Source organism: Gorilla gorilla, chromosome 18, assembly GCF_029281585.2.
Source record: "Gorilla gorilla gorilla isolate KB3781 chromosome 18, NHGRI_mGorGor1-v2.1_pri, whole genome shotgun sequence".
Lineage (NCBI taxonomy): Eukaryota > Metazoa > Chordata > Mammalia > Primates > Hominidae > Gorilla > Gorilla gorilla.
In genome coordinates, this window is record NC_073242.2 from 37,323,816 (window position 1) to 37,351,219 (window position 27,404).

The 27,404-nt window shown below is 36.9% G+C and overlaps 1 protein-coding gene across 12 annotated transcripts in view; it reads left to right on the forward strand.

Moving 5' to 3' along the window:
• KRBOX5 (KRAB box domain containing 5) overlaps positions 1-27,185 on the forward strand; it is a 48,352-nt gene extending 21,167 nt beyond the window's left edge. For 10 of the 12 annotated variants that reach the window (XM_019012637.3, XM_019012636.3, XM_055365997.2 and 7 more), the window contains 2 exons: positions 19,377-19,511; positions 20,066-25,506. In XM_019012637.3, the coding sequence (XP_018868182.2) occupies positions 19,377-19,511; positions 20,066-21,330 (1,400 nt within the window). In that variant the 3' untranslated portion in view covers positions 21,331-25,506. Of the gene's footprint in view, positions 1-19,376; positions 19,512-20,065 lie in introns of all 12 variants that reach the window. The other 2 variants (XM_004057570.5, XM_019012639.3) reach the window with 1 other exon arrangement.
• The last annotated feature ends 219 nt before the right edge of the window (positions 27,186-27,404 follow it).

Genomic DNA, 27,404 nt, shown 5'->3' on the forward strand with positions numbered 1-27,404 from the left:
TCAAGTGATCCTCCTGCCTCAGCTCCCCAAGTCGTTAGGACTACAGGCATATGCCACCGTGCCTGGCTAATTTTTAAAAATTTTTACAGAGATAGGGTCTCACTACATTGTCCAGGCTGGCCTTGAACTCCTGACCTTAAGTGGTCCTCCTGCTTCCGCCTCCCAAAGTACAGGGATTATAGGCATGTTACACTGTGACTGGCCTTTTATAGCTATTTTGTAATATGCAATACCCTTCTATTAACCATTGTTACTGAACTGTGTAATAGAACACCAGAACTTACTTCTCCTATGTAATTGTAACTTTATACCTGTTAACCAACCTCTTTCTATTCCTCCCCCTTCAGTCTCTGGTAACCACTGTTATACTCTGCTTATATCAACTTTTTTTCCTTTTCTTTTTTCTTTTTTTTTTTTTTTAGACAGAGTCTTGCTCTGTTGCCCAGGCTGGAGTGCAGTGGCGTGATCTCAGCTCACTGCAACCTCTGCCTCCTGGGTTCAAGGTATTCTCCTGCCTCAGCCTCCTGAGTAGCTGGGATTACAGGCATGCACCACCATGCCCAGCTCATTTTTTTGTATTTTTAGTAGAGACGGGGTTTCACCATATTGGCCAGACTGGTCTTGAACTCTTGAACTAAAATGATCCACCCCTCTTGGCCTCGCAAAGTGCTGGGATTAGAGGTGTGAGCCACTGTGTCCTGCCCACCTGCCTGCCCTTTCTTTTCTCTTTTCTTTTCTTTCTCTCTTTCTTTCTTTTTTTCTTTCTTTTCAGGTTACTCATTTGAGTAAGATCATGAAGGGTTTATCTTTCTGTATATGGCTTATTCACTTAACATGATATCTCATGGTTCATCCATGTTATTGCAAAGGACAGGATTTTATTCTTTTTTAATGGCTGAATAGTAATTCATTGTGCATTTACACCACATTTTCTTTATCCATTTATCTCTTGGTGTACATTTGGATTGATTTCATATCTTGGCTGTTATAAAGAGTGCTGCAGTAAACATGGGAATGCAGCTATGTTTTTGGCACATTGATTTCCTTTCTTTTGGATATATACCCAATAGTGGAATTGCTGAATCATATGACAGCTGTATTTTTAATTTTTCAGGAACCTCCATACTCTTTTATAGTGGCCATACTACTTTACAATCCCATCAACAGTATATATGTGTTCCTTTTTCTTCACATCCTCACCAATACTTGTTTTAGTTATATTTTTTGTCTTTTTGATTATAGTCATTTTAACTGGAGTGTGGTGGTATCTCATTGTGGTTTATATTTGCATTCCCTTGATGATTAGTGATGTTGAGCATCTGTTTATGCGCCTTTTGGCCATTTGTATGTCTTCTTTTCACTAATGTCTATGAAGGTCTGTGGCACATTTTTAAATTGGATTTTATGTTTGTTTTATTTTGAGATTTCAAATTTCTTATATACTCAATATTAACCTCTTGTCATATGTATAGTTTGCGAATGTTTTCTCCCATTGTCTAGGTTGTCTCTTCACTCTGTTATTTCATTTCATATGCAAAAGTCTTTTAGGTTGATGTAATCTCATTTGCCTATTTTTGCTTAGGTTGCCTTTGCTTTGAAGTCGGAATTTCCAAGTCCGATGTTGTAAAGTATTTGCCCTGTTTTCATCTAATAGTTTCATAGTTTAGGGCATTACATTTAAGTCTATAATCCATTTTGAGTTGGTTTTTGTATATGATGAGGGTTAGGGGTCTAGTCTTACTCTTCTGTATATGGATATTCAATTTTTCCTGCACCATTTATTAAAGAGATTGTCTTTTCCCCAAAGTGTGTTCTTGGCATCTTTGTTGAAAATCAGTCAGCTTTAGGTGCATGAATTTATTTATGGACTCATTGGGCATATTGGTCTATGTGTTTGTTTTAATGCCAGTATAATGCTGTTTGGGATACTGTAGCTTTGTAGTAAATTTTGAAGTCAGGTAGTGTGATGCCTTGAGCCTGCTTTGTTCCTTTTGCTCAGGATTGCTTTGGCTATTCAGGGTATTTTGTGGTTCCATGTACATTTAGTTTTTTTTTTTTTCTATTTTTGTGAAGAATGTCATTGGTATTCTGATAGAAATTGTATTAAATCTATAGGTCACTTTGGGTAACATGCCCATTTTAATAATATTCTTTTTTTTTTTTTTTTAAGACGGAGTCTTGCTCTTGTCACCCAGGTTGGAGTGCAATGGCGCGATTTTGGCTTACTGCAACCTCCGCTTCCTGGATTCAAATGATTGTCCTGCCTCAGCCTCCCAAGTAGCTGGGATTACAGGCACCCACCACCACGCCCAGCTAATTTTTGTATTTTTTAGGTAGAGACGGGGTTACACCATGTTGACCAGGCTGGTCTTGAACTCCTGACCTCAGGTGATCCACCCGTCTCAGCTTCCCGAAGCGCTGGGATTACAGGCATGAGCCACTGCGCCTGGCCCATTTTAATAATATTCTTCCAATATATAAACACAATATATTTTCATCTATTCACATGTATTTCATTTTTTCATCCATGTTTTATGATTTTCAGTGTAGAGATCTTTCACTTTTTTATTTAAGTTTATTGCTGGGTATGTTAATTTTTTGTAGTTATTTGTATACACAGAAAAAGTATTTGACAAAATTTAACTTTCTTTATAGTGAAAACTCTAAGCAAATTATGTATAGAAGGTATGTATCTCAACACAGTAAATATGACAAACCAGTGTTAATATATCAAACAGGGAAAAGATGAAAGCTTTTTCTCTGAGATCTGTAACATGATAAGGATACTGATTTTCACCACTCCTATTCAACATAGTACTAGAAGTTCTAGCCAGAGCAATTAGTCAAGAGAAAGAAATAAAAGGCATCCAAATTGGAATGGAAAAATGAAATCGTCCTTGTTTACAGACAATATGACCTTGTATATAATAAAAACATAAACATGACACAAAAAACCTGTTAGAACTAATGAACAAGTTCTGTAAAGTCGCAGGATACAAAATCAACATAGAAATTTCAGTGGCATCTCTGTGTGCTGATAGAAAACCATCTGAAAAAGAAAATAAAAAATGCGAGTTACAGTAGCTACAAAAAATAAGTCAGTCCATTTTGAGTTCATGTTTGTAAATGTGCAAGGTAAGGTCCAACTTTATTTTTTCTCTTGTGGATTTCCAATATGCCCAATCCTATTTGTTGAAGAGACTGTCCCTTTTCTCATTGTGAATTCTTGGAACCCTTGTTGAATATAAGTTTACTATATACGTGAGTGTTTATTTCTGGACTCTCCAATCTGTTTCATCTTTTATTTATCTTTATATCAGTAGCAGACTGTTTTGAGTACAATAGCTTTGTAGTATATTTTGAAATCAGAAAGTTTGATGCCTCTTTGTTTTTCTTTCCCAAGATTGTTTATCCATCTGTGGAAGATTATTTATCCATCTGTGGTCTCTTGAGATTCCGTAGACATTTTAGACTATGTTAATACTTGTGCAAAAAGTTCCATTAATATTTTGATGGAGAGTACATTGAATCTGTAGATCACTTTAGGTAGTATTGACATCTTAACAGTATTGTCTTCAAAATCTTGAACAAGAGTGTGTTTGAGAGTTTATTTAATTTCCACATGTTCATGGACATGCCATTTTTCTTTCTGTTTTTAATTTCTAGTTTTATTCTGTTGTAGTAAGAAGTGATGCTTTGTGTGATTGTCATCTGCTTAAATTTGGTAAAACTTTTTGCAGCTTAACAGGTTGTCTATTGGTGATCATGTGCCATATATGGTTATGGATATTGTGTATTCTGCTGTTGAATGGTTAGTTCTGTATATGACTGTTAGGTCTAATGGTCTATAGTGTTGTTCAGGTCCTCTGTTTCCTTATTGATCTTTTGTCTCTTATTCTTTCCATTACTGAAAGTGGAGTATGGAAGTCTACTACTGTTGTACTGCTGGCTACTTATTGCTTCAATTCTGTAAAAGTTTGCTAGTTGCTGCATATATTTGAGAGGTGTGATGTTAGGTGCATATATGTTAATATTTATTATAGCTTCCTAGACAGTGAACCCATTTATAATTATATAATGCTCTTTCTTGTCTCTTGTAACATGTTTTGATGTAACATGTATTTTAACTAATATGACAGTATTTTACTTTGCACACTATTTTTTTTCCATTCTTTCATGTTCAGCTCATATGTGTTCTTAGATCTAAAGTTGGTTTTCCCTAGAAAGCATGGAGTTAGATCTTGTTTCTTGAATTTATTCAGCCAAATTATGTCTTTTGAATTTATTCATTTATGTATAAAGTAATTACTGAAAGGTATGACTCACCATTGCATTTTGTTCAATTTTTTGTTTTGGGTCTTGTATCTATTTTGGTCCCGTTTTCCTCTCTTGCTGTCTTCCTTAGTGTTCTGTTGATTTTTGTAATGACATGTTTTAATCCCTTTCCCACTTCTCTCTGTGTATCTATTATAGGTACTTGCTTTGTGGTTACCATAGATATTATGTAAAACATCTTAAAGTTACAACAATTTACCTCAAGCTGCTAACCTTAATTGCATACAAAAATCCTGCCTCTTTATGAACTCTCCATTGTATTTTATTGATATCACAAATTATATCACTTTATATTGTGAATCCATTAGCACAGATTTGTGGTTATTTTAAAGTATTTGACTTTTCAAATCTATAGCAGAATTAAAAGTATTCTATGCACCATCATTATAATACAGAATATTTTACTTGTGTATATAATTACTGTTACCAGAACACTTTATATTTTTATATAATTTTGTGTTACTACTCACCATCATTTTATTTTTCAATGTCAAGAACTGCCTCTATTTAGCAGTTCTTTTAGAACAGATCTAGTGGATATGAATTCATTCAGCTTTTGTGGATTTTGAATATTCCTTATTTCAAAATTGTTAAAGGATAGTTTTGGCAGAAAACATTTTCTTGATTGGTAGTTGTCATTATTCAGCACTTTGAATATATCATTCTTCAACTTTCTGACCTGTGAGATTTTTTGCTGAGACATCTGCTGGTCATCCTAGGAATGGGCCTTGCATATGCCAAGTCACGGTTTTTTTTTTTCTGGCTTCTAAATTCTCTTTGTTCGTAACTGTTGAATCTCTGATTATAATGTGTCTTGTTGTGGGTCTCTTTGTGTTGCTACTAATTAGAGTTGGTAGAGTTTCATTAAATTTTAGGCCATTTTCTCCCTCAAATTTGGAAAATTCTCAGCCATCATTTCTTAAAATAAAGTTTCTACTCTTTCCTCTCTCTTTGCCTTTTAGAATTCCCATTATGAGTAAATTGGCCTATTGGGAACAGGCCCCCAAATCTGGCTGTAAACTGGTCCCAAAACTGGCCATAAACAAAATCTCTGCAGCACTGTGACATGTTCGTGATGGCCATAACACCCATGCTGAAGGTTGTGGGTTTACCGGAATGAGGGCAAGGAACACCTGGCCCACCCAGGGTGGAAAGCCGCTTAAAGGCATTCTTAAACCACAGACAGTAGCATGAGCCATCTGTGCCTTAAGGACATGCTCCTGCTACAGATAACTAGCCAGAGCCCATCCCTTTATTTTGGCCCATCCCTTTATTTTGGCCCATCCCTTTGTTTCCTGTGAGGAATACTTTTAGTTAGTCTATAATCTATAGAAACAATGCTTATCACTGGCTTGCTGTCAATAAATATGTGGGTAAATCTCTGTTCGGGGGCTCTTAGCTCTGAAGGCTGTGAGACCCCTGATTTCCCACTCCACATGCTATATTTCTGTGTGTGTGTCTTTAATTCCTCTAGCGCTGCTGGGTTAAGTCTCCACGACCGAGCTGGTCTCAGCATTGGCCTACTTGATAGTACCCCATTAGTCCCTTAGACACTCTGTTTTTTTCTTTTTGCTGTCCTGACCATATACTTTCAAATAACCTGTTATCAAGCTTGTTGGGTTATTTTTCTGCTAGATCAAGTCTGCTGTTGAACCCTCTAGTGAATCCTTAAATTTAGTTATTTTTCAGCTCCATACTTTGTGTTTTTATAGTTTTAATCTCTGTTCATAACCTCATTTTCTTCATGCATTTTTGTCTTCTTTTGTTAATTTGTGTGTGTTCTCCTTTAACTGGTTGAGCATCTTTAAAATAGATATTTTGCTAGGCAGAGTGGTGTGTGCATGTAATCCCAGCTACTTTGGAGGCTAAGGCAGGAGGATCACTTGAGGCCAGGCTGGGCAGTATTGCAAGACCCTGTGTCTAAGATTTTTTTTTTTTTTAATTAGTTGTTGTGGCATGTGCCTGTAGTCCCAGTGACTCAGGAGGCTGTGTCAGGAGGATTGCTTTACCCCAGGAATTTGAGGCTAGGCTACATTGAGCTACGATTGTACCAGTGTACTCCAGTCTGAGTGACAGAGTAAGACCCCATTTTTTTCTGTTTCTTTTTTCTCTTAATATACTTTTGACTTTTATTTTAGATTCAAGGTGTACATGTGTTGGTTCATTACATGGGTATATTGCATTACACTGGTTTGATGTCTGAATGATCCCATCATCCAGATAATGAGCATAGTGCCTAATAGATAGTTTTTCAGCCCTTGCTTCCTTCCTTTACTGCCTCCATGAGTCCCCATTGTCTCTTTTCCCCATCTTAATGTCCATATGTACCCAATGTTTAGTTCCCACTTATAAGAACATGGTCTTTGGTTTTCTGTTCCTGTGTGTTAATTTGTTTAGGATAACAGCTGCATCCATGTTGTTGCAAAGGACATGATTTTATTTTTTTATGGCTGCATAGTATTCCACAGTGTATATGTACCACATTTTCTTTAGCCAGTCCACCATTGATGGGCATCTAGGCTGATTCCATGTTTTTGCTATTGTGAATAGTGCTGTGATGAACATATGAGTGCATGTGACTTTTTGGTAGAACAATTCATTTTCCATTGGGTATATACTGAGTAATAGAATTGTTGGGTCAAATGGTAGTTCTGAGTTCTTTCAGAAATCTCCAAACTGTTTTTCACAGTGACTGAGCTAATTTAATTACATTCCCATCATCAGTGTATAAGTATTATCTTTACTGCTGGCACTTGCCAGCATCTGTTTTTTGACTTTTCAGTAATCACTATTCTGAGTGGTGTAAATAGTATCTCAGTGTGGTTTTTGATTTGCATTTTTCTGATGGGTAGTGATGTGTAACATTTTTTCGTATGCTTGTTGGCTGCTTGTATGTCTTCTTTTGAGAAGTGTCTGCTCTTGCCCTTTGCCCACTTTTTAATGGGGTTATTTTTTTTGTTGTTAATTTAAATTTCATATGGATTCTGGAATTAGGCCTTTGTCAGGTAGATAGTTTGTGAATATCTTCTCCTGTTCTGTAGGTTATTGATTCTTTTCACAGTTTCTTTTGCTGTGCAGAAACTCTTTAATTAGGTCCCATTTGTCAATGTTTGTTTTTGTTACAATTGCTTTTGAGAATTTAGCCATAAATTCTTTGCCAAAGTCAATGTCTAGAATGGTATTTGCCAGATTTTCTTCTAGTATTTTTATTAAGTTTCTGAATTTAAATCTTTAATCATCTTGAGTTAATTTTTATATATGGTGAAATGTAGGAGTCTATGTTCATTCATTTGCATGTGGTTAGTCAGTCATCCTAGAACCATTTATTAAATAGGGAGTCCTTTCACTATTGCTTATTTTTGTTGACTTTGTGGAACATCAGATGATTGTAAGTGTGTGCCTCTATTTATTTCTGGGTGCTCTATTCTGTTCCATCAATCTGTGTGTCCTTTTTTAAAAAAATTTTTTTGTTTTTCTTTATTTCCTCAAAAAAAAAAAGATGGGGGATACATTTGCAGAACATGCAGGTTTGTTACATAGGTATATGTGTGCCATGGTGGTTTGCTGCACCTGTTGACCCATCGTCTATGTTCCTTCCCCTCACCCACCCAGCCCCCACCAGGCCCTGGTGTGTGTTGTTCTCCTCTCTGTGTCCATGTGTTCTCATTGTTCAACTCCCACTTATAAGCGAGAACATGCAGTGTTTTGGTTTTCTGTCCCTGTGTTAGTTTGCTGAGGATGATGACTTCCAGCTTCATTCACGTCCCTGCAAAGGACATGATCTCATTCCTTTTTATGGCTTCATAGTATTCCATGGTGTTTATGTACCACATTTTCTTTATCCAGTCTATCATTGATGGGTATTTGGGTTGGTTCCCTGTCTTTGCTATTGTAAATAGTTCTGCAGCAAACATACGTCTGCATGTGTCTTTATAGTAGAATGATTTATATTCCTTTGGGTATATACCCAGTAATGGGATTGCTGGGTCAAATAGTGTTTCTGATTCTCGATCCTTGAGGAATCACCACGCTGTCTTCCACAGTGGTTGAACTAATTTACATTCCCACTAACATTGTAAAAACGTTTCCATTTCTGCACAGCCTGGCCAGCATCTGTTGTTTCTTAACTTTTTAATGATTGCCATTCTGACTGGCATGAGATGGTGTCTCATTATGGTTTTGATTTGCATTTATCTGATGATCAGTCATGTTGAGATGTTTTTCTTATGTTGGCTGCGTAAATGTCTTCTTTTAAGAAGTGTCTGCTCATATCCTTTGCCCACTTTTTGATGAGGTTGTTTTTTTCTTGTAAATTTGTTTAAGTTTCTTATAAATTCTGGATATTAGACCTTTGTCAGATGGGTGGATTGTAAACATTTTTTCCCATTCTGTAGGTAACCAGGCTTTTAGTTTAATTAGATCCCATTTGTCAATTTTGGTTTTCGTTGCAATTGCTTTTGGTGTTTTAGTCGTGAAGTCTTTGCCCATGTCTATGTCCTCAATAGTATTGCCAAGATTTTCTTCTAGGGTTTTTATGGTTTTGGGTTTTACATTTAAGTCTTTAGTCCATCTTGAGTTAGTTTTTGTATAAGGTGCAAGAAAAGGGTCTAGTTTCTGTTTTCTGCATATGGCTAGTCAGTTTCCCCAGCACCATTTATTAAATAGGGAATCCTTTCCCCATTGCTTGTTTTTGTCAGGTTTGTTGAAAATCAGATGGTTGTAGATGTGTGGTGTTATTTCTGAGGTCTCTGTTCTGTTCCATTGATCTATATATCTGTTTTGGTACCAGTACTGTGCTGTTTTGGTTACTGTGGCCTTTTAGTGTAATTTGAAGTCAGGTAGCGTGATGCCTCCAGCTTTGTTCTTTTTGCTTAGGACTGTCTTGGCTATATGGGGTCTTCTTTGATTCCATATGAAATAAAAGTAGTGTTTTTCTAATTCTGTGAAGAATGTCAGTGGTAGTTTGATGGGAATAGTATTTAATCTATAAATTACTTTGAGCAGTATGACCATTTTCACAATGTTGATTCTTTCTATCCATGAGGATGGAATATTTTTCCATTTGCTTGTGTCCTCTCTTATTTTCTTGAGCAGTGGTTAGAAGTTCTTCTTGAAGAGTTCCTTCACATCCCTTGTTAGCTGTATTCCTAGGTATTTTATTCTGTTTGTAGCAATTGTGAATGGGAGTTTATTCATGATTTAACTCTCTGCTTGTCTATTCTTGTGAAGGAATGCTTGTGATTTTTGCACATTGATTTTGTATCCTGAGACTTTTCTGAAGTTGCTTATCAGTTTAAGGAGTTTTTTTGGCTGAGATGACTGGTTTTCTAAATATAAAATTATGTCATCTGCAAACAGAGACAAATTGACTTCCTCTCTTCCTATTTGAATACCCTTTATTTCTTTCTCTTGCCTGATTGCCCTGGCCAGAACTTTCAATACTGTGTTGAATAGGAGTGGTGAGAAATGGCATTCTTGTCTTGTACTGATTTTCAAAGGGAATACTTCCAGCTTTTGCTCATTCAATATGATATTGGCTATGAGTTTGTCATAAATAGCTCTTATTATTTTCAGATATGTTCCATCAATACCTAGTTTATTGAGAGTTTTTAACATGAAGGAATGATAAATTTTATCAAAGGCCTTTTCTGTATCTATTGAGATAATCATGTGGTTTTTGTCTTTGGTTCTGTTTATATGATGGATTACGTTTATTGATTTGCATATGTTGAACCAACCTCACATCCCAGGGATGAAGCCAACTTGATCGTGGTGGATAAGTTTTTTGATGTGCTGCTGGATTCAGTTTGCTAGTATTTTATTGAGGGTTTTCACATCAATGTTCATCAGGGGTATTAGCCTGAAGTTTTCTTTTTTTGTTGTCTCTCTTCCCAGTTTTGGTACCAGGATGATGCTGGCTTCATAAACTGAGTTATTGAGGAGTCCCTCCTTTTCAATTGTTTGGAATAGTTTCAGAAGGAATGTTACCAGCTCCTCATTGTACTTCTGGTAGAATTCGGCTGTGAATCCATCTGGTCCTGGGCATTTTTTGGTTGGTAGGCTATTATTGCCTCAATTTCAGAACTTGTTATTGGTCTATTCAGGGATTCAGCTTCTTCCTGGTTTAGTATTGGGAGGGTGTATGTGTCCAGGAGTTTATCCATTTCTTCTGGATTTTCTAGTTTACTTGTGTAGAGATATTTATGGTATTCTCTGGTGGTAGTTTGTGTTTCTGTGAGGTCAGTGGTGGTATCCCCTTTATCACTTTTTATTGTGTCTATTTGATTCTTTTCTCTTCTTTATTAGTCTAGCTAGTGGTCAGTCTATTTTGTTAGCTTTTTCAAAAAACTAGCTCCTTGGTTCATTTATTTTTTGGAGGGTTTTTCACGTCTCTATCTCCTTCAAGTCTGCTCTGATCTTGGTTATTTCTTGTCTTCTGCTGACTCTTGGATTAGTTTGCTCTTGCCTCTCTAGCTCTTTTAATTGTAATTTTAGGGTGTTGATTTGAGATTTTTCTAGCTTTCTGTTGTGGGCATTTAGTGCTATAAATTTCCCTCTTAACACTGCTTTACCTGCATCCCAGAGATTCTGGTACGTTGTCTCTTTGTTCTCATTGGTGTCAAAGAACTTCTTGATTTCTGCCTTAATTTCATTATTTTCCCAGGAATCATGCAGGAGCAGGTTCTTCAATTTCCATGTAATTGTATGGTTTTGAGTGAGTTTCTTAATGGTCATTTCTAATTTGGTTGCAGTGTGGTCTGTGAGACTGTTTGTTATGATTTCAGTTATTTTGTATTTGCTGAAGAGTGTTATACTTCCAATTATGTGGTTGATTTTAGAATAAGTGCCATCTGGCACCGAGAAGAATGTATATTCTGTTGATTTGGAGTGGAGAGTTCTGTAGATGTCTATTAGGTCCACTTGATCCAGGGCTGAGTTTAAGTCTTGAATATCCTTGTTAATTTTCTGTCTTGTTGATCTGTCTAATATTGACAGTGGAGTGTTAAAGTCTTCCACTGTTATTGTATGGGAGTCTAAGTCTCTGTAAGGCTCTAAGAACTTGTTTTATGAATATGGGTGCTCCTGTATTGGGTGCATATATATTTAGAATAGTTAGCTCTTCTTGTTGAGTTGTTCCCTTTACCATTATGTAATACTCTTCTTTGCCTGTTTTGATATTTGTTGGTTTAAAGTCTATTTTGTCAGAAACTAGGATTGCAACCCCTGCTTTTTTTTTTCTTTCCATTTGCTTGGTAAATTTTCCTTTATCCCTTTATTTAGAGCCTATATGTGTCTTTGCACGTGAGATGGGTGTCCTGACAGCAAACCAATTGGTCTTGACTCTTTATCCAATTTGCAAGTCTGTGTCTTTTAATTGAGACATTTAGCCCATTTATATTTAAGGTTAGTATCGTTATGTGTGAATTTGATCCCGTCATCATGATGCTATTTCGCTGTTTTGTGCACTAGTTGATGCAGTTTCTTCACAGTGTCATTAGTCTTTATGTTTTTATGTTTTTCCAGTGGCTGGTACCAGTTTTTCCTTTCCATTTTTAGTACTTCTTTCAGTAGCTCTTGCAAGGCAGGCATGGTGGTAATGAAATCCCTCAGCATTTGCTTGTCTGGAAAAGATTTTATTTCTCCTTCGCTTTTGTAGCTTAGTTTGGCTGGATATGAAATTCTGGGTTGAAAATTCTTCTCCTTAAGAATGTTGAATATTGGCCCCCAGTCTCTTCTGACTTACAGAATTTCTGCTGAGAGGCCTACTGTTAGTCTGATAGATTTCCCTTTTTAGGTGACCTGGCCTTTCTTTCTGGCTGCCCTTAACATTGTTTCCTTCATTTCGACCTTGGAGAATCTGATGAGTATGTGTCTTGGGGTTAATGTTCTCATGGAGTATCTTAGTAGTGGTCTCTGTATTTCCTGAATTTGCATATTGGCCTGACTTCTAGGTTAGGGAAGTTCACCTGGATAATATCCTGAATTATGTTTTCCAGCTTGTTTCCATTCTCCTCATCTTTTTCAGGTACTCCAATCAATCGTAGGTTCAGTCTTTTTGTGAAGTCACATATTTCTTGGAGGCTTTGTTCATTCCTTTTTATTATTTTTTTCTCTAGTCTTGTCTGCATGCCTTATTTCAGCAAGGTGGTCTTCAAACGCTGATGTCCTTTCTTCTGCCTCGTTCGTTTGGCCATTGATACTTTTGTGTGCTTCATGAAGTTCTCATGCTGTGTTTCTCAGCTCCATCAGGTCATTTATGTTTCTCTGTTTCTTTTTATTATTATTATACTTTTAAGTTTTAGGGTACATGTGCACAATGTGCAGGTTTGTTACACATGTATACATGTGCCATGCTGGTGTGCTGCACCCATTAACTCGTCATTTAGCATTAGGTATATCTCTTAATGCTATCCCTCCCCCCTCCCCCCACCCCACAACAGGCCGCAGTGTGTGATGTTCCCCTTCCTGTGTCCATGTGTTCTCATTGTTCAATTCCCACCTATGAATGAGAACATGTGGTGTTTGGTTTTTTGTCCTTGCGATAGTTTACTGAGAATGATGGTTTCCAGCTTCATCCATGTCCCTACGAAGGACATGAACTCATCATTTTTTATGGCTGCATAGTATTCCATGGTGTATATGTGCCACATTTTCTTAATCCAGTCTATCATTGTTGGACATTTGGGTTGGTTCCTAGTCTTTGCTATTGCGAATAGTGCCGCAATAAACATACATGTGCATGTGTCTTTATAGCAGCATGATTTATAATCCTTTGGGTATATACCCAGTAATGGGATGGCTGGGTCAAATGGTATTTCTAGTTCTAGATCCCTGAGGAATCGCCACACCGACTTCCACAATGGTTGAACTAGTTTACAGTCCCACCAACAGTGTAAAAGTGTTCCTATTTCTCCACATCCTCTCCAGCACATGTTGTTTCCTGACTTTTTAATGATCGCCATTGTAACTGGTGTGAGATGGTATCTCATTGTGGTTTTGATTTGCATTTCTCTGATAGCCAGTGATGATGAGCATTTTTTCGTGTGGCTTTTGGCTGCATAAATGTCTTCTTTTGAGAAGTGTCTGTTCATGTCCTTTGCCCACTTTTTGATGGGGTTGTTTGTTTTTTTCTTGTAAATTTGTTTGAGTTCATTGTAGATTCTGGATATTAGCCCTTTGTCAGATGAGTAGATTGCAAAAATTTTCTCCCATTCTGTATGTTGCCTCTTCCCTCTGATGGTAGTTTCTTTTGCTGTGCAGCAGCTCTTTAGTTTAATTAGATCCCATTTGTCAATTTTGGCTTTTGTTGCCATTGCTTTTGGTGTTTTAGACATGAAGTCCTTTCCCATGCCTGTGTCCTGAATGGTATTGCCTAGGTTTTGTTCTAGGGTTTTTATGGTTTTAGGTCTAACATGTAAGTCTTTAATCCATCTTGAATTAATTTTTGTATAAGGTGTAAGGAAGGGATCCAGTTTCAGCTTTCTACATATGGCTAGCCAGTTTTCCCAGCACCATTTATTAAATAGGGAATCCTTTCCCCATTGTTTGTTTTTCTCAGGTTTGTCAAAGATCAGATAGTTGTAGATATGCGGCATTATTTCTGAGGGCTCTGTTCTGTTCCATTGGTCTATGTCTCTGTTTGGTACCAGAACCATGCTGTTTTGGTTACCGTAGCCTGGTAGTATAGTTTGAAGTCAGGTAGAGTGATGCCTCCAGCTTTGTTCTTTTGGCTTATGTTCCTCTCTAAACTGTTTATTCTAGTTAGCAGCTCCTCTAACCTTTTATCAAGGTTTTTAGCTTTTTTGCATTGAGTTAGAACATGCTCCTTTAGCTCAGTGTAGTTTTTTATTACCCATCTTGTGAGACCTACTTCTGTCAATTCTTCCATCTCATCTTCTGTCCAGTTCTATGCCCTTGATGGAGAGATCTTGCAATCATCTGGAGAAGAGGCACTCTGGCTTTTTGGGTTTTCAGCTTTTTTTAGTTGATTCTTTCTCATCTCTGTGAGTTTGTCTAGTTTCGATCTTTAAGGCTGCTGACCCTTGGATGGGGTTTTTGTGGGGGTTTTTGTTGTTGTTGATGCTGTTGTTGTTGCTTTCTGTTTGTTTTTCTTTCAATGGTCAGGTCCCACTCTGAACTCGGGGGGGCACCAACCTGATGCCAGTAGGATTGCCCTTGTATAGGGTGTCTGACAACCCCTGTTGAGGGTCTCACCCAGTTGGGTGGCACATGGAATAGGACCCATTTAATGAAGCACTTTGTCCCTTGGTGGAGGGGGTGTGCTTTGCTGGGGAAAAACCCACTTGTCTGGGCTGCCTGGATTCCTCAGAACTACCAGGAGGAAAGGCTAAGTCTGTTGGTCCACAGAGACTGCTGTCACCCCTCCCCCTAGGGGCTCAGACCCAGTGAGATCTGGGTTCTTTCCCTGAACCTCTGGCTGGAGTTAATGGAGTTCCTGTAGGGAAGCCCTGCACAGTGAGAAAGGATGGCCTGGGTCAGGCCTGAAGAGGCACTCTGGCTGCAGTCTGCCACAGCCAGTGTGTTGGGTTGTCAGGGACACATCTTGGGACCAAGCCATGCAGCCTCCCTGACTCCAGAAGGGGAAAAGCACAACCTGGAGCTATAGAGGTGGATGTTGCCCTTCCCTCACCCTGGGAGCTTAGCACGTTATGCAGTTGTGAGCCCCAGTGCTGGCTGCTGCCCCTCTGCCAAGGAGCTCAAATGGCTTAGACAGCAGGCAGATGCAGCTGTGGTGCTTGTCGCCCCTCCCTGCAGGTGCTCTGTAGGCTTAAGCAGATTCCAGCTGAGAGGCTGCTGAGAATCTGTGCAGCCACAGGGTTGGGATGCTAAGACCCAGTGGCATGAGTTCACGAATGGGATCTTCTGATCCGTGGGTTGCACAGTTCCCTGGAAGAAGCATGGTTTTCCTGGCTGAGTAGCACACTCACTCACTGACTCCTCTGGCTGGCAGGACAGGGCTCTCCTCCCCTATGTGGCTCTCAAAGCCACACCACACTGTTATTACTTTCTCTGTGGATCATGCCAGCCTCCTAGTCAGTTCTGATGGGAGAATCTGGATACCTTGGTTGCTGGTGAAAGATTCACACTTATTATGGTTCTTTTCATTGGGAGCCTCCGAACGCTACTGTTTCTAGTCAGCCGTATTGGCCCTGCCCCTCTGTGTATTTTTATGCCAGTACCATGCTGTTTTGGTGACTGTAGGCTTATAGTATAGTTTGAAGTTGGATAATGTGAAGCCTTTGGTTTTGTTCTTTTGTTTAGGATTGCTTTGGCTATTTGGACTCTTACTTAGTTCCATATTAATTTTAGAATAGTTTTTTCCTAATTCTGTGAAAAATGACGTTGGTAGTTTGATAGGAATAGTGTGGAATCTCTAGATTGCTTTGGGCAGTATGGCCATTTTAATGATGTTGATTCTTTGAGCATGGAATGTTTTTCCAATTGTTTGTGTTGTCTATCATTTTTTTCAACAGTGTTTTATAGTTCCTCTTGTAGAGATCTTTAACCTCATTGGTTAGATCTATTCCTAGGTATTCGGTTTTTTCTTTGTGTGTGTGGCTATTGTAAATGGAATTATGTTCTTGATTTGGCTCTCAGCTTGCATGTTATTGGTGTATAGAAATGCTACTGATTTTTGTACTTTGATTTTGTATCTTAAAACTTTACTGGAGTTCCTTATCAGTTTTAGGAGCCTTTTGGCACAGTCTTTCCAGGTGTAGAATCATATGAGCAGAGATGATGTTACTTTCTTCTTTTCCTCTTTGGATGCCTTTTATTTCATTCTCTTGACTGATCTTTCTGGCTAGTACTTCCATTACTATGTTGAATAGAAGTGGTGAGAGAGGGTGTTCTTCTCTCATTCTTGTTTTTAAGGGGAATGCCTCCAGCTTTTGCTTTGTCAGTGTGTTGGCTGTGGGTTTCTCATAGATGGCTCTCATTTAGAGGTATGTTTCTTCAATGCTTAGTTTGTTGAGGTTTTTTTTTTAAATCATTAAGGGATGTTAAGTTTTATCAAAAGCTTATCTCATATATATTGAAATGGTGATTTTTTTTTTGGAGCCGGAGTCCCACTCTATCCCCCAGGCTGGAGTGCTCACTGCAACCTCCGCCTCCTGGGTTCAAATTATTCTCATGCCTCAGTTGCCAGAGTACCTGTGACTACAGGAATGTGCCACCACACCCAGCTAATTTTTGTATTTTTAGTAGAGACAGGGTTTTGCCATGTTGTGCAAGCCGGTCTCGAACTCCTGGCCTCAGGTGATCCACCGGCCTCGGCCTTCCAGAGTGCTGGGATTACAGGTGTGAGCCACTGCGCCTAGCTTTTAAATTTTGATTCTATATGGTGAATCACATTTTAAAATTTCTATATGTTAGACTAACCTTGCATTCTAGGAATAAAGCCTAGTTAATTGTGGTAAATTAACTTTGAGTATGCTGCTGGATTTGGCTTGCTACTATTTTATTGAAGATTTTTGTGTCTATGTTCATTAGAGATATTGTCCTGTAGTTTTATTTGTTCATTGTGTCTTTGCCAGATTTTGGTAACAGAGTGATGTTGGCCTCATAGAATGAGAGGGGAGGAGTCCCTTCTTATATTTTGGAATAGTTTCAGTAGAACTGATACCAGCTCTTCCTTGTACTTCTGATATAATTCAGCTGTGAATCCATCTTGTCCAGGGCTTTTTTGGTTGGTAAATTTTTTATTACTGATTCAGTATCAGAACTTGATACTGGTTTGTTCAGGGTTTCAGTTTCTTCCCTGTTCAATCTTTGGAAATTTTGTGTTTCTAGGAATTTATCCATTTCCTCTAGATGTTCTAATTTATGTGCACAGAAGTCTCTGAGAATCTTTTGTACACCTGTGGGATCGATTGCAATGTCCCCTTTGTTTCTGATTGTGCTTATCTGGATCTTCTGTTTTTCTTTGTTAACCTAGCTAGTGGTCTATCAATCTCGTTTACCCTTTCAAAGAACCAACTTTTGGTTTTGCCGATGCTTTATATGGAATTTGGGGTCTCAATTAATTCAGTTATCTGGTTTTAGTTATTTCTATTCTTCTACATTTGTGCTCAGCTTATTTTTCTAGTTTCTTTACAAGTGATGTTATATCATTAATTTGAGATCTGACTTCTTGAAATAGGCATTTCGTGTTATAAGCTTCTTTTAATGTGGCTTTAGCTGTGTCCCAAAGATTTTGGTTTGTGTTTTCTCTGTTTTCACTTATTTCAAAGAACTTTTAAATTTCTGCCTTGATATCATTGTTTACTCAAAAGTTGTTGAGGAGCCAGTTGTTTAATTTCTATGCATTTCTGTGGTTTTGAGAGATCTTCTTGGTATTGTTTTCTGTTTTTATTCTATTTTAGTCCAAGAGTATGACTGGTATGATTTTTTTCTTTTTAATTTATTGAGACTTGCTTTCTGGCTGAGCGTATAGGGTCAATCTTCAAGTATGTCCTGTGTGCATATGAAGGATGTATGTGTTCTGTGGTTGATGGGTGGAATATTCTGTAGATGTCTATTAGGTCCAATTGGTCTATTCTGTAGATGCCTATTAGGTTATGTGGAATTGATGTCTAAAATTTCTTTGTGAATTTTCTGCCTCAGGGATCTAATGATGTCCATGGGATGTTGAAATACCTCACTGTTATTATGTGACTAATTCTTTTCTCAGGACTAGAAGCACTTGTTTTATGAATCTCAGTGCTCCAAAGTTTGGTGCATAGGTGTTTAGCATGTGTAGGTATTCTTGTTGAATTGAACCCTTTATCATTATGGAATACATCCTTGTCCTTTTGTATGGTTGTTGGGTTAATATTCTCATTTCTTAAAGAAGTCATAAAATGCCAGGTTCAGTTGCTGGTTTCATCCCAGCACTTTGAGAATCTGAGGCTATAGTATTCCTTTAGGCCAGGAATTTTTGACCAGCCTAAATGACCTAGCAAGACCCTGGTTGTACAAAGAACTTAAAAAATTATTCAGACGTGATGGTGTGTTTTTGTAGTCATAGCCACTTGGGGAAGTGAGGTAGGGTGACTGCTTTAGGCCAGGAATTCGAGGTTCCAGTGAGCTATGATTGTACTCTGGCCTGGTGACAGTGCAAGACCTTGTCTGTAAGACAAAGATAGATATTTTAAATTATTTTAAAATTAGTTAATAGATTTCTACTTCTCTAGCTTCACTTGGATATTAATATGTTAGTTAATAGATTTTTGCTTCTTTAGATTCGCTTTCATTTTGGTCCTTTTATTGAGCCATGTGTTTTGGTTACTTTGATGTCTTGTGATTTTGTTGATATTTTGATCAAGTAAGAGACAGCTACCTATTCCATCTATTATGGAATGAATTTGTACATGTGAAAACTGATATCCATCAGGTACTCTAGTCATTCTGGGAGATTCTTCATACTGTTGTCAGGATGTTTCTTCTCTGGACTACTGTGTGTATTTTCCTATTAAAAAGGTTTGCTTTTTTCTTTTTCTCTTAGGAGCCTTTAATCTCCCCCTTTGTTGAGTGTCACAGGCACTACTGTCTCTCTGTTCTTGTAACAAGCATTCATGTTTGTTCTCAGTTGACCCGACATATCATTTCAACTGTATCACCATTTTCTTCAGCACCACATATTAAAGGAAGCAATGGCCAGTCTTTAGATAGCCCCAGAATAACCCAGAGCTTTGGACATATGTTTTACTCCTTTTATTTTTCTTTCCTGAGAGCGAAACAGAATGCGAAAAATTTTTGTGTAACTGCACTGTGCTGTGGTGCACAAATACAACAAACTTTCTTCCTTCTATATGTGACCATTCTTGGCTTTGTGTTCACCTAGGTGCTGCAAACTCAACTGGCTTTAGTCACCCTATTACATTTAAGTTCATATATCAATTGAGAAAACAAAGGGGCCTCAAGTTTTTGATTCAACTATCATGGTGTTCTCAACGTGGTATAATTTGTGTATTAGATTTATAAAGTATTTTCACCTGAATTTAGTAATTGGAATTTTGAAAACTTTTGGTATCTTTCAGATATCTTTTCTCATGATACTCAAGGCCTCTTAAGAAAGAAGCTTATAGAAGCATCATTCCAAAAAGTGATATTGGATGGATATGGGAGCTGTGGCCGTCAGAATTTAAACTTAAGGAAAGAGTGGGAAAGTGAGGGTAAGTGTGAAGGTCACAATGGATATTATGATGGACATACAAAATGTAAGACAACTACCTATAACAAAAACATCACTGTTACAGGAGGTCAAAAACATGAAAAAACTCAATTTATGTCAGTTGCTTTTTCTAAACCATGTGTTTCTGTAAGTAAGTGTCGACATCAATTTTTGAAACTTACCTTTTCTTTAAAAGGAAATTTGGATAATCCGAATAGTGACTTAGTCCATGTTTCAAATAATCATTGAAACCAATTAAAATATAGAACTGGAGTAAATGTTCAGTCAAATATTTCTGAAAAGGAGAGATTTAAAAATGAGGAGGTGATTTCTAAATATGATCAATTTGATGGGTCTTTGTTAAAAGTTTGTTTCACCAACAAATAACACCTCGTTCTGCCTGTGATCAATATAGAAAGGTCTTCATTCATTCATCATTGCTTAATCAATGTCAAGGAATAGATAATTTGGGAAAATATCACACACATAATAAAACTTTGACAGCCTTTAGGCAGGACTCTACCCTAAATAATTACCAGTATATTTGTGTTGCAGAGAAAAATCAGTACAATAAATCTGATACAACATTAAGCCAAGGCATAAGCCCCAGAAGACATCAGAAAACTCGTTTTCTACATAACCATTGCAAATGTAAAAAATGTGAGAAAGCCTTTCATGAATGCACCAACCATGTCCATCAGAGTATCTTTATTCAAGAGAAGTCTGCCAAATGTAATAAGTGTGTAGAAACTTTTATCCAGTCATCAAAACATACTCAGCCTCAGAGAATCCATATTGGAGAAAAGTCACACAGATGTAATAATGGTGAGAAAATCCTTAGTAAATTGTCAAGTCTAAGAAAACATAAGATAATCCATAATGAAGAGAAACCTTACAAATGTAAAGAATGTGACAAAGCCTTTAACCATCGTTCACACCTTACTCAACATCAAATAATTCATACTGGAGAGAAACCATACAAATGTAAAGAATGTGGCAAAGCCTTCAATTCTAGTTCATATTTTACTAGACATCAGAGAATTCACACTGGAGAAAAACTTTACAAATGTAAAGCGTGTAGCAAATGTTTTACTCATTCTTCAAATCTTCTTGTGCATCAGAGAATTCATACTGGAGAGAAACCTTACAAATGTAAAGAATGTGGTAAATCATTTAAAGTGTCTTCAGCCCTTACTCAGCATGAGAGAATTCATACTGGAGAGAAACCCTATAAATGTAAGGAATGCAGCAAAGCCTTTAACTGTAGGTCGTACCTAACTAAACATCAGAGAATTCATACCGGAGAAAAACTTTACAAATGTAAATCATGTAGCAAATCTTTTTCTCGTTCCTCAAGTCTTATTGTCCACCAGAGAATTCATACTGGAGAAAAACCCTATAAATGCAAAGAATGTGGCAAAGCCTTTAATTGTAGTTCACGCCTTACTCAACATCAAAGAATTCATACTGGAGAGAAACCCTACATTTGTAAAGAATGTGGCAAAGCCTTTAACTGTAGTTCATCCCTTACTAAACATCAGAGAATTCATACTGGAGTAAAACTTTACAAATGTAAAGCATGTAGCAAATCTTTCTCTCATTCCTCATGTCTTTCTGTGCATCAGATAACTCATACTGGAATGAAACCATATATATGTAAGGATTGTGGCATCTCCTTTAACCGGTCTTCAAACCTTAGACGACATCAGATGATTCATACTGGAGAGAAACCCTACAAATGTAAAGAATGTGGCAAATTATTTAATCGATGCTCAACCCTTACTCGACATAAGAGTATTCATACTAGAGAATTTCTATAGTTGTAGTAAATGTGAAAAGAGTTTTATCCAAAATTTAGAACTTAAAAATCACCATAGAGTTTATAGGGAAACCGACTTTACAGATTGAATAAATGGGAGGAAGTATTTAATCAGAACTCAAATCTGAATGTGTCAGGACTTACACAAAAAAGGACTAAAGCACAGATCCCCACTTTAAAATTAAATAAGAGTATTTGTTATGGAGGATTACTCTAAAGCCAAAGCAGTTACTTATTTTGTTATGTGTTTCAAATGAGCAAAAGCATTGATGTTTGGACAAGTAATTATTCAGTGAGCACGTTATTTGTATTGAAAACATTTGAAATTTGTATAAAGCAAATCATAATTTAATTCTCAAATTAGTTGTTATACCTTAATGCCTAGTGTTTATATAAAAACATATAGTCTATTTTTTCTGCATCAGAGCTATAAGAGGTCGTTCTGTAGTAGGTGAACATCATTAATATCAATTTATTTTCATCGAAGTTTAATGGCAAATGTAAAATACATGAAGAAAATCTAAAAGAGGCTCTTTGTGTTTGAATCATAAAACAGTAATATGTGTAAACATATAGTACATATTTAGGGCATTAGTATTCTATACTAAAGTAAAAGAGGAATATTCTGAATTTATTTATTACATCATTTGCTCCTTAAGTAGAAAAACACTGGTCAGTTATTTAAAATACTGGCATACATTTATAGTACAATGAAGTAGTAATCTTGAATATTATTTGATGTGTTAAAAATAAAAAATCTTCACAGATATCAGAGGAAAGTGAAAACTCATATCTGAACAATTGTGAATGTACTTTATATCAATTTTCCACAGAACTTAAACTTCTTATAATATTGGTAATATTCTCATGGTTACTATTTTATATTCTTTCCTGCTTTTTGTAGCTACTGGTGTACTATGACAGTTATAATAAAGATTATATGGGGGTATACTTAAATGCCATACTTTTAAAATCCTGAATCATTGTTTATAAAATTTTATTCAGTATTTTTCTTTGCACATGCCCTTTTTCAGTCCAATTGAACACTTAGAGATTTTTCTTTGCTTTCACTTGCATTAAATGGAATATACAGATGTACTAAGATAGAAAGAAAAAGGTGAAAGAACTATGCAGGCAGAAATGCATGTGTGTGTACCTGTCTTCAAATGGAAAAGAAAATGATGGATCACAACAGGAAACTGGAGAACTGTTGATTTATTACCAAACTAGAAACCTCCCAAATTCTTAAAGCTAAATTAGCTTTTCATTGCACACTGAATTTTTCTCTGATAAATCTAATGTCTTCTGGGTTCAGACTTTATCCCGTACAAATCCTTTTTTCTTGCCTATGATTCATGTGAGAAGAATTATACAATTTTCTTATTTCAAAGCTTATAACCTATTACTTATAAGTTCTCATGGATTTTAAGAATGTTTTTGTAAAATTTAATGGTGCTGTCCAGGTGTGGTGGCTCACGCCGGTAATCCCAGCATTTCGGGAGGCTGAGGCAGGAGGATCATTTGAGGTCAGGAGTTTGAGACCAGCCTGGCCAACATGGTGATACCTCGTCTCTACTGAAAATACAAAAATTAGCTGGATGTGGTGGCACACACCTGTAATCCCAGTTACTCAGGAGGCAAAGGCAGGAGAATTGCTTGAACTGAGGAGATGAAGGTTACAGTGAGCCAAGTTTGTGCCTCACACTCCAGCCTGGGTAACAAGAGTGAGACTCTGTCTATAAACAAACAAATTATCTGTCATCTACCTATAGACATAACCCTACTGAGGAGGATGGGGATAAAAGGTCTGCATCTAAGTCACTTTGAAAAACAGTATTTTGATTGAATGCTGTAAGACTACACAAATGCTGTATTCTACTGAGTAATATTTTATTTTCCTACAAGGATATGCATTAGCAATTCTGAAACAGTTTTACATGTTATTATATAATATATGGAGGCTGTTTCTCAGTGTAGTTCACAAAAGTTAAATGGTGAATGCTAGCATGAATCTTGTGGTCCTAGCCCAAAGTTGGAAATATCAGGATGAACCCATGACTAATACATCTGGATGGATGGATGGATGGATGGATGGATGAATAGATATAAAGATAGGTAGGTAGGTAGGTAGGTAGATAGATAGATAGATAGATAGATAGATAGATAGATGAAGCGATGTCTAAGATATCTGGAAGGATGGATGGATAGATAGATAGATAGATAGATAGATAGATAGATAGATAGATAGACAGACAGACAGATAGGTAGATGATTCAGAGATAGATAATGTTCCAAACTCTTGAGGGCCAAGAACCGGTGACATCTTGTATCAACACATCTAGGTCTACAATCTTGATTTCTAAACAACATTCATTAAAAGGACCCAAGGGTTGAAGTTAGAAAATACAAGTTGAGCTAGAGTATCTTGTAAAGCCACAAAGAAAAAAGTGCTTAATAAAAATGATGGAGACTTTTCAAAGGGAGCCAACCTGAAAGACCTCCCAATGGTCCAAGCTCCAACAATATGAGCAATAAGTTATGATAGCTTTGGATTATGGCCCACAGAATAAAATAATACTCATCTCTACTGTGTGACTAAAAGAGATTAAGGAAAGAAGGAATGAAATCTACAATATTTAAAATACAGATCAATGTAGTTGGATAATGCAAAATAAATCAACACTAGAACATCACAGTAATAATTACCATAGGGAAGGTTCCCCGAGGAATTCAAAAATTTCAGGAAAAACTTAAACACTGAAGAGTGTATTTGGGCCAGTCTCGGTGGCACATGCCTGTAATCCTAGCACTTTGGGAGGCCTCTGTGGGTGGATCACCTGAGGTCAGGAGTTCAAGACCAGCCTAGCCAACATGATGAAACCCCGTCTCTATTAAAAATGCAAAAATTAGTCGGGCATGGTGGTGGGTACCTATAATCCCAGCTACTTGGGAGGCTGAAGCAGGAGAGTCACTTGAACCTGGGAAGCAGAAGTTGTTTTGAGCCAAGATCATGCCATTGCACTCCTGCCTCGGCGACAAGAGCGGAACTCTGTCTCAAAAAAAAAAAAAAAAAAGAAAAGAAAAGTGTATTTGCATATTTTAAGTATCTACCATCTAATATTTATTAATACAATTTTTTCTTAATTTCTTAGACTTGTGACTATTTGAAACAAATTATAACACTGTATTGTAGGATTTATAATTTGTAGTTGTAAAATTTATAACACATGGAATAAGAAGATAAATGGAACTGTTCTGTAGCAAATTTTTCATGTTTTATATTTAAGACAGTATAGTATTAACTCTAAAAGTATGGTGGATATGTTAAAGATTCATATTGTATTACCTGCAGCAACCACTAAAAAATGCCAAGAAGTGTAATGTAAATGCTAAAAAAGGAGTTAAATATAAAATATTTATTTGCACAATATTTATGTATCTTTTAGTCATAATAGCCCAAAACAGGAAACAACCAAAATGTCCATCAATAAGAAAATGAACGAATTGTATAGCTTTTAGAACAAAATACAGCTCAGGAATATGAAAAACCAAGCACACATCCTGGATAAAATTCATAAACCTGCTCAATGAGAGAAAAGTTGGACACAAAATTGTACTTTATGTATTTTGTATTTTATTCCAGGCAAAATAATCCTATGGTGAAAAAAATCAACAAGATAATCTCTGCTTGAGAAAAAGGACCAAAGACAAGTGAATTTTCTGAGGGTGATGAAAGTGTTGCTTCGAAAAGGGGTGAAGTTTATATGGGTCTATTTATTTGTCTAACATGTACAGTTAAGGTTTATGCCTTGCAATGTATGTACATCTTCACAAAAAAATCTTAAAAAAATTAAACGGGTGGGGGTTGGTAAAGGGTTGAAGTATAGATGAAGCAGAAGTGGTACATGATTCGTAGTTGAAGCTGGGTGACAAGTCTATATACTATTTTATTTTTATGTCTTTAATAGCATTTGTATAAATGTACAATATTCATTTACAATGTTAGCTCAGGATCTTGTTTACCTTTGGACAGGGAGGGAGGGAGAAATTTATTTTCTGGGTAGGAGTAAAGCTGGTTCTATTCCTCAGTTATGTAAATTATCTGTTATAATCCAAAAAGCTTTACATGAATGTTTCTGTATGTAATGTTGTATATCAATAAAAAAATTAAATATTACATATTTGCAACAGAATCCTAACTCACGATCTCAGAATGTTAGCAGCATTTTCTTTTGTTGTAAAGTGGAACACAATCTCATGGCATTAGCAGATGGGTTTGAATATTCTAAAGTATCAACGTCCTTATCTTATGGGCACCTCTTGGGTCTTTCCATTTTTGCCTTCATTTGGTAAGTGGCATGCTTTTGATTTTTTGAGATGAAACTTTTTCCCAGCAAAGTCTTTTCCCCCACAGTGATGCTCTGAAAGCCAGGACACCTAGCACAGGACCCTGGGCATAGTATGCACTCAGTTCATGTGGAGCATGTTGATCAGGAACAAAAGGAGTAGCAAAGGTCAGTTCCTGCAACGGTGAGTAGATAATACAGGTATGACTGAAAGGCTGCAACTCAGGAGTAAACATTTTACATTCATTCAAGAGACAATTTGCAACTAGTACACCAAAAAATTTTGGCTGAAAGCAGTACTTTGGGGGCTTGGCTAAACTCTGTTATCACCTGGAGAACTTTAAACTATACCGATGTCTGGGCCCCACTCCAGGGATTTTGATTTTATTGGTCTGTTGCAGTTTGGGTTTTGGGAATTGTAGGGCCTCTGCATGTGACTGTAATGTGGAGCCAGGGGTGAGACCCACTGTTTCAGGGTGAGGGATGCATTAGCTGTGGGTGATTTCCATGTGTGCTGCAAGTATTTGCCCTGTGAACATTCCTGCATTTGGAGTCTTGGAAATTGCATAAGGAAGAAGTGTCTCTCTACAGATCTATTTTTTATGTCACTTGCTTTTAGAGTAAGAGGTTATTTCAGGCACAGTAATTTGATTTAATCTGTTTTCAAATACTAAATCTGAAAATACTAAAATGAAAAGAATTTGCAAATGTGAGAATTTGCAAACATGTGGAGTGTGTTCTTATGTGCTTTCCAGTTTCTCTGATGATAAGAAATGAGTAATGTTGGGCCTTGATTTCCTAAACTCAGCGCTTAGTCACTTTCTCAAGTTATTTGAAGACCTTCCAAGTTGCTTCAGAAGCATTGTCCAAAGGAGATTATTCCCAATAGTGAAGAATAATAGATGGATGAGAATGTCTAAGGAATCCTACTTCTGTCGCAGAAGTGGCACTCTCCAGAACCTCAAGGGCCCATGGAGTTCATGGGCTTTGGAGTCAGGCAGAGTTGACCCTGAGTCCAACCCCAGCCTCTTAATAGACTAGTTACTTGACTTGGAACAGTTATGCAAGACAAAGCACAATGATACTGATTGCAGTAATGGGAACAATTCATTCCTCTCTGTATCCATGCCCTTTGCAATGCATGTTTTTAGCTACTCCCATGGAGGGAAAGATTCTGTTTACCCATTCCTTGGATCTGACTGGCCTTATTTGCTGTGGCTAATTTGTACTCATTGTTTTGGTGAAACAATTAGGCAAGTTTTGCTCCTCATTCTAGTCTTTAAAATAAGATTTTATGAAATTGTATTTCTACTGTATTTGGCTATATTCATTCTGCTCAATATTCTAATTCACTAGTCCTCTTATCATCTCTGTTTAATTTAGTGGTGAACCTATACATTGTCTGGTAACTTAATTTTGTATTATTCATGTTCTATTGGGCTGTCGTTCAAATGTGGCTTTTAAACTTTAGTTACTTGTTCTTTCTACAAAAATAAACATTGATTTTCTACTTTTCATTGTATTCATTTAAACATTTTAAATATAATTCCAATGTGCAAAGCTGTTGCATATTTTTTCTTCAGACATTTCTTCCTTGTTATGTCACTCAGTTTTTCCTTTGGTTCTCACTTTTGGGAGATACCATATTTGGGGTGTCTGTAGTCATATTATTTCCAGTGTTTCTTTCATTTTCCCTGGGAACAAGATGAAAAACACACATAGATTTGAC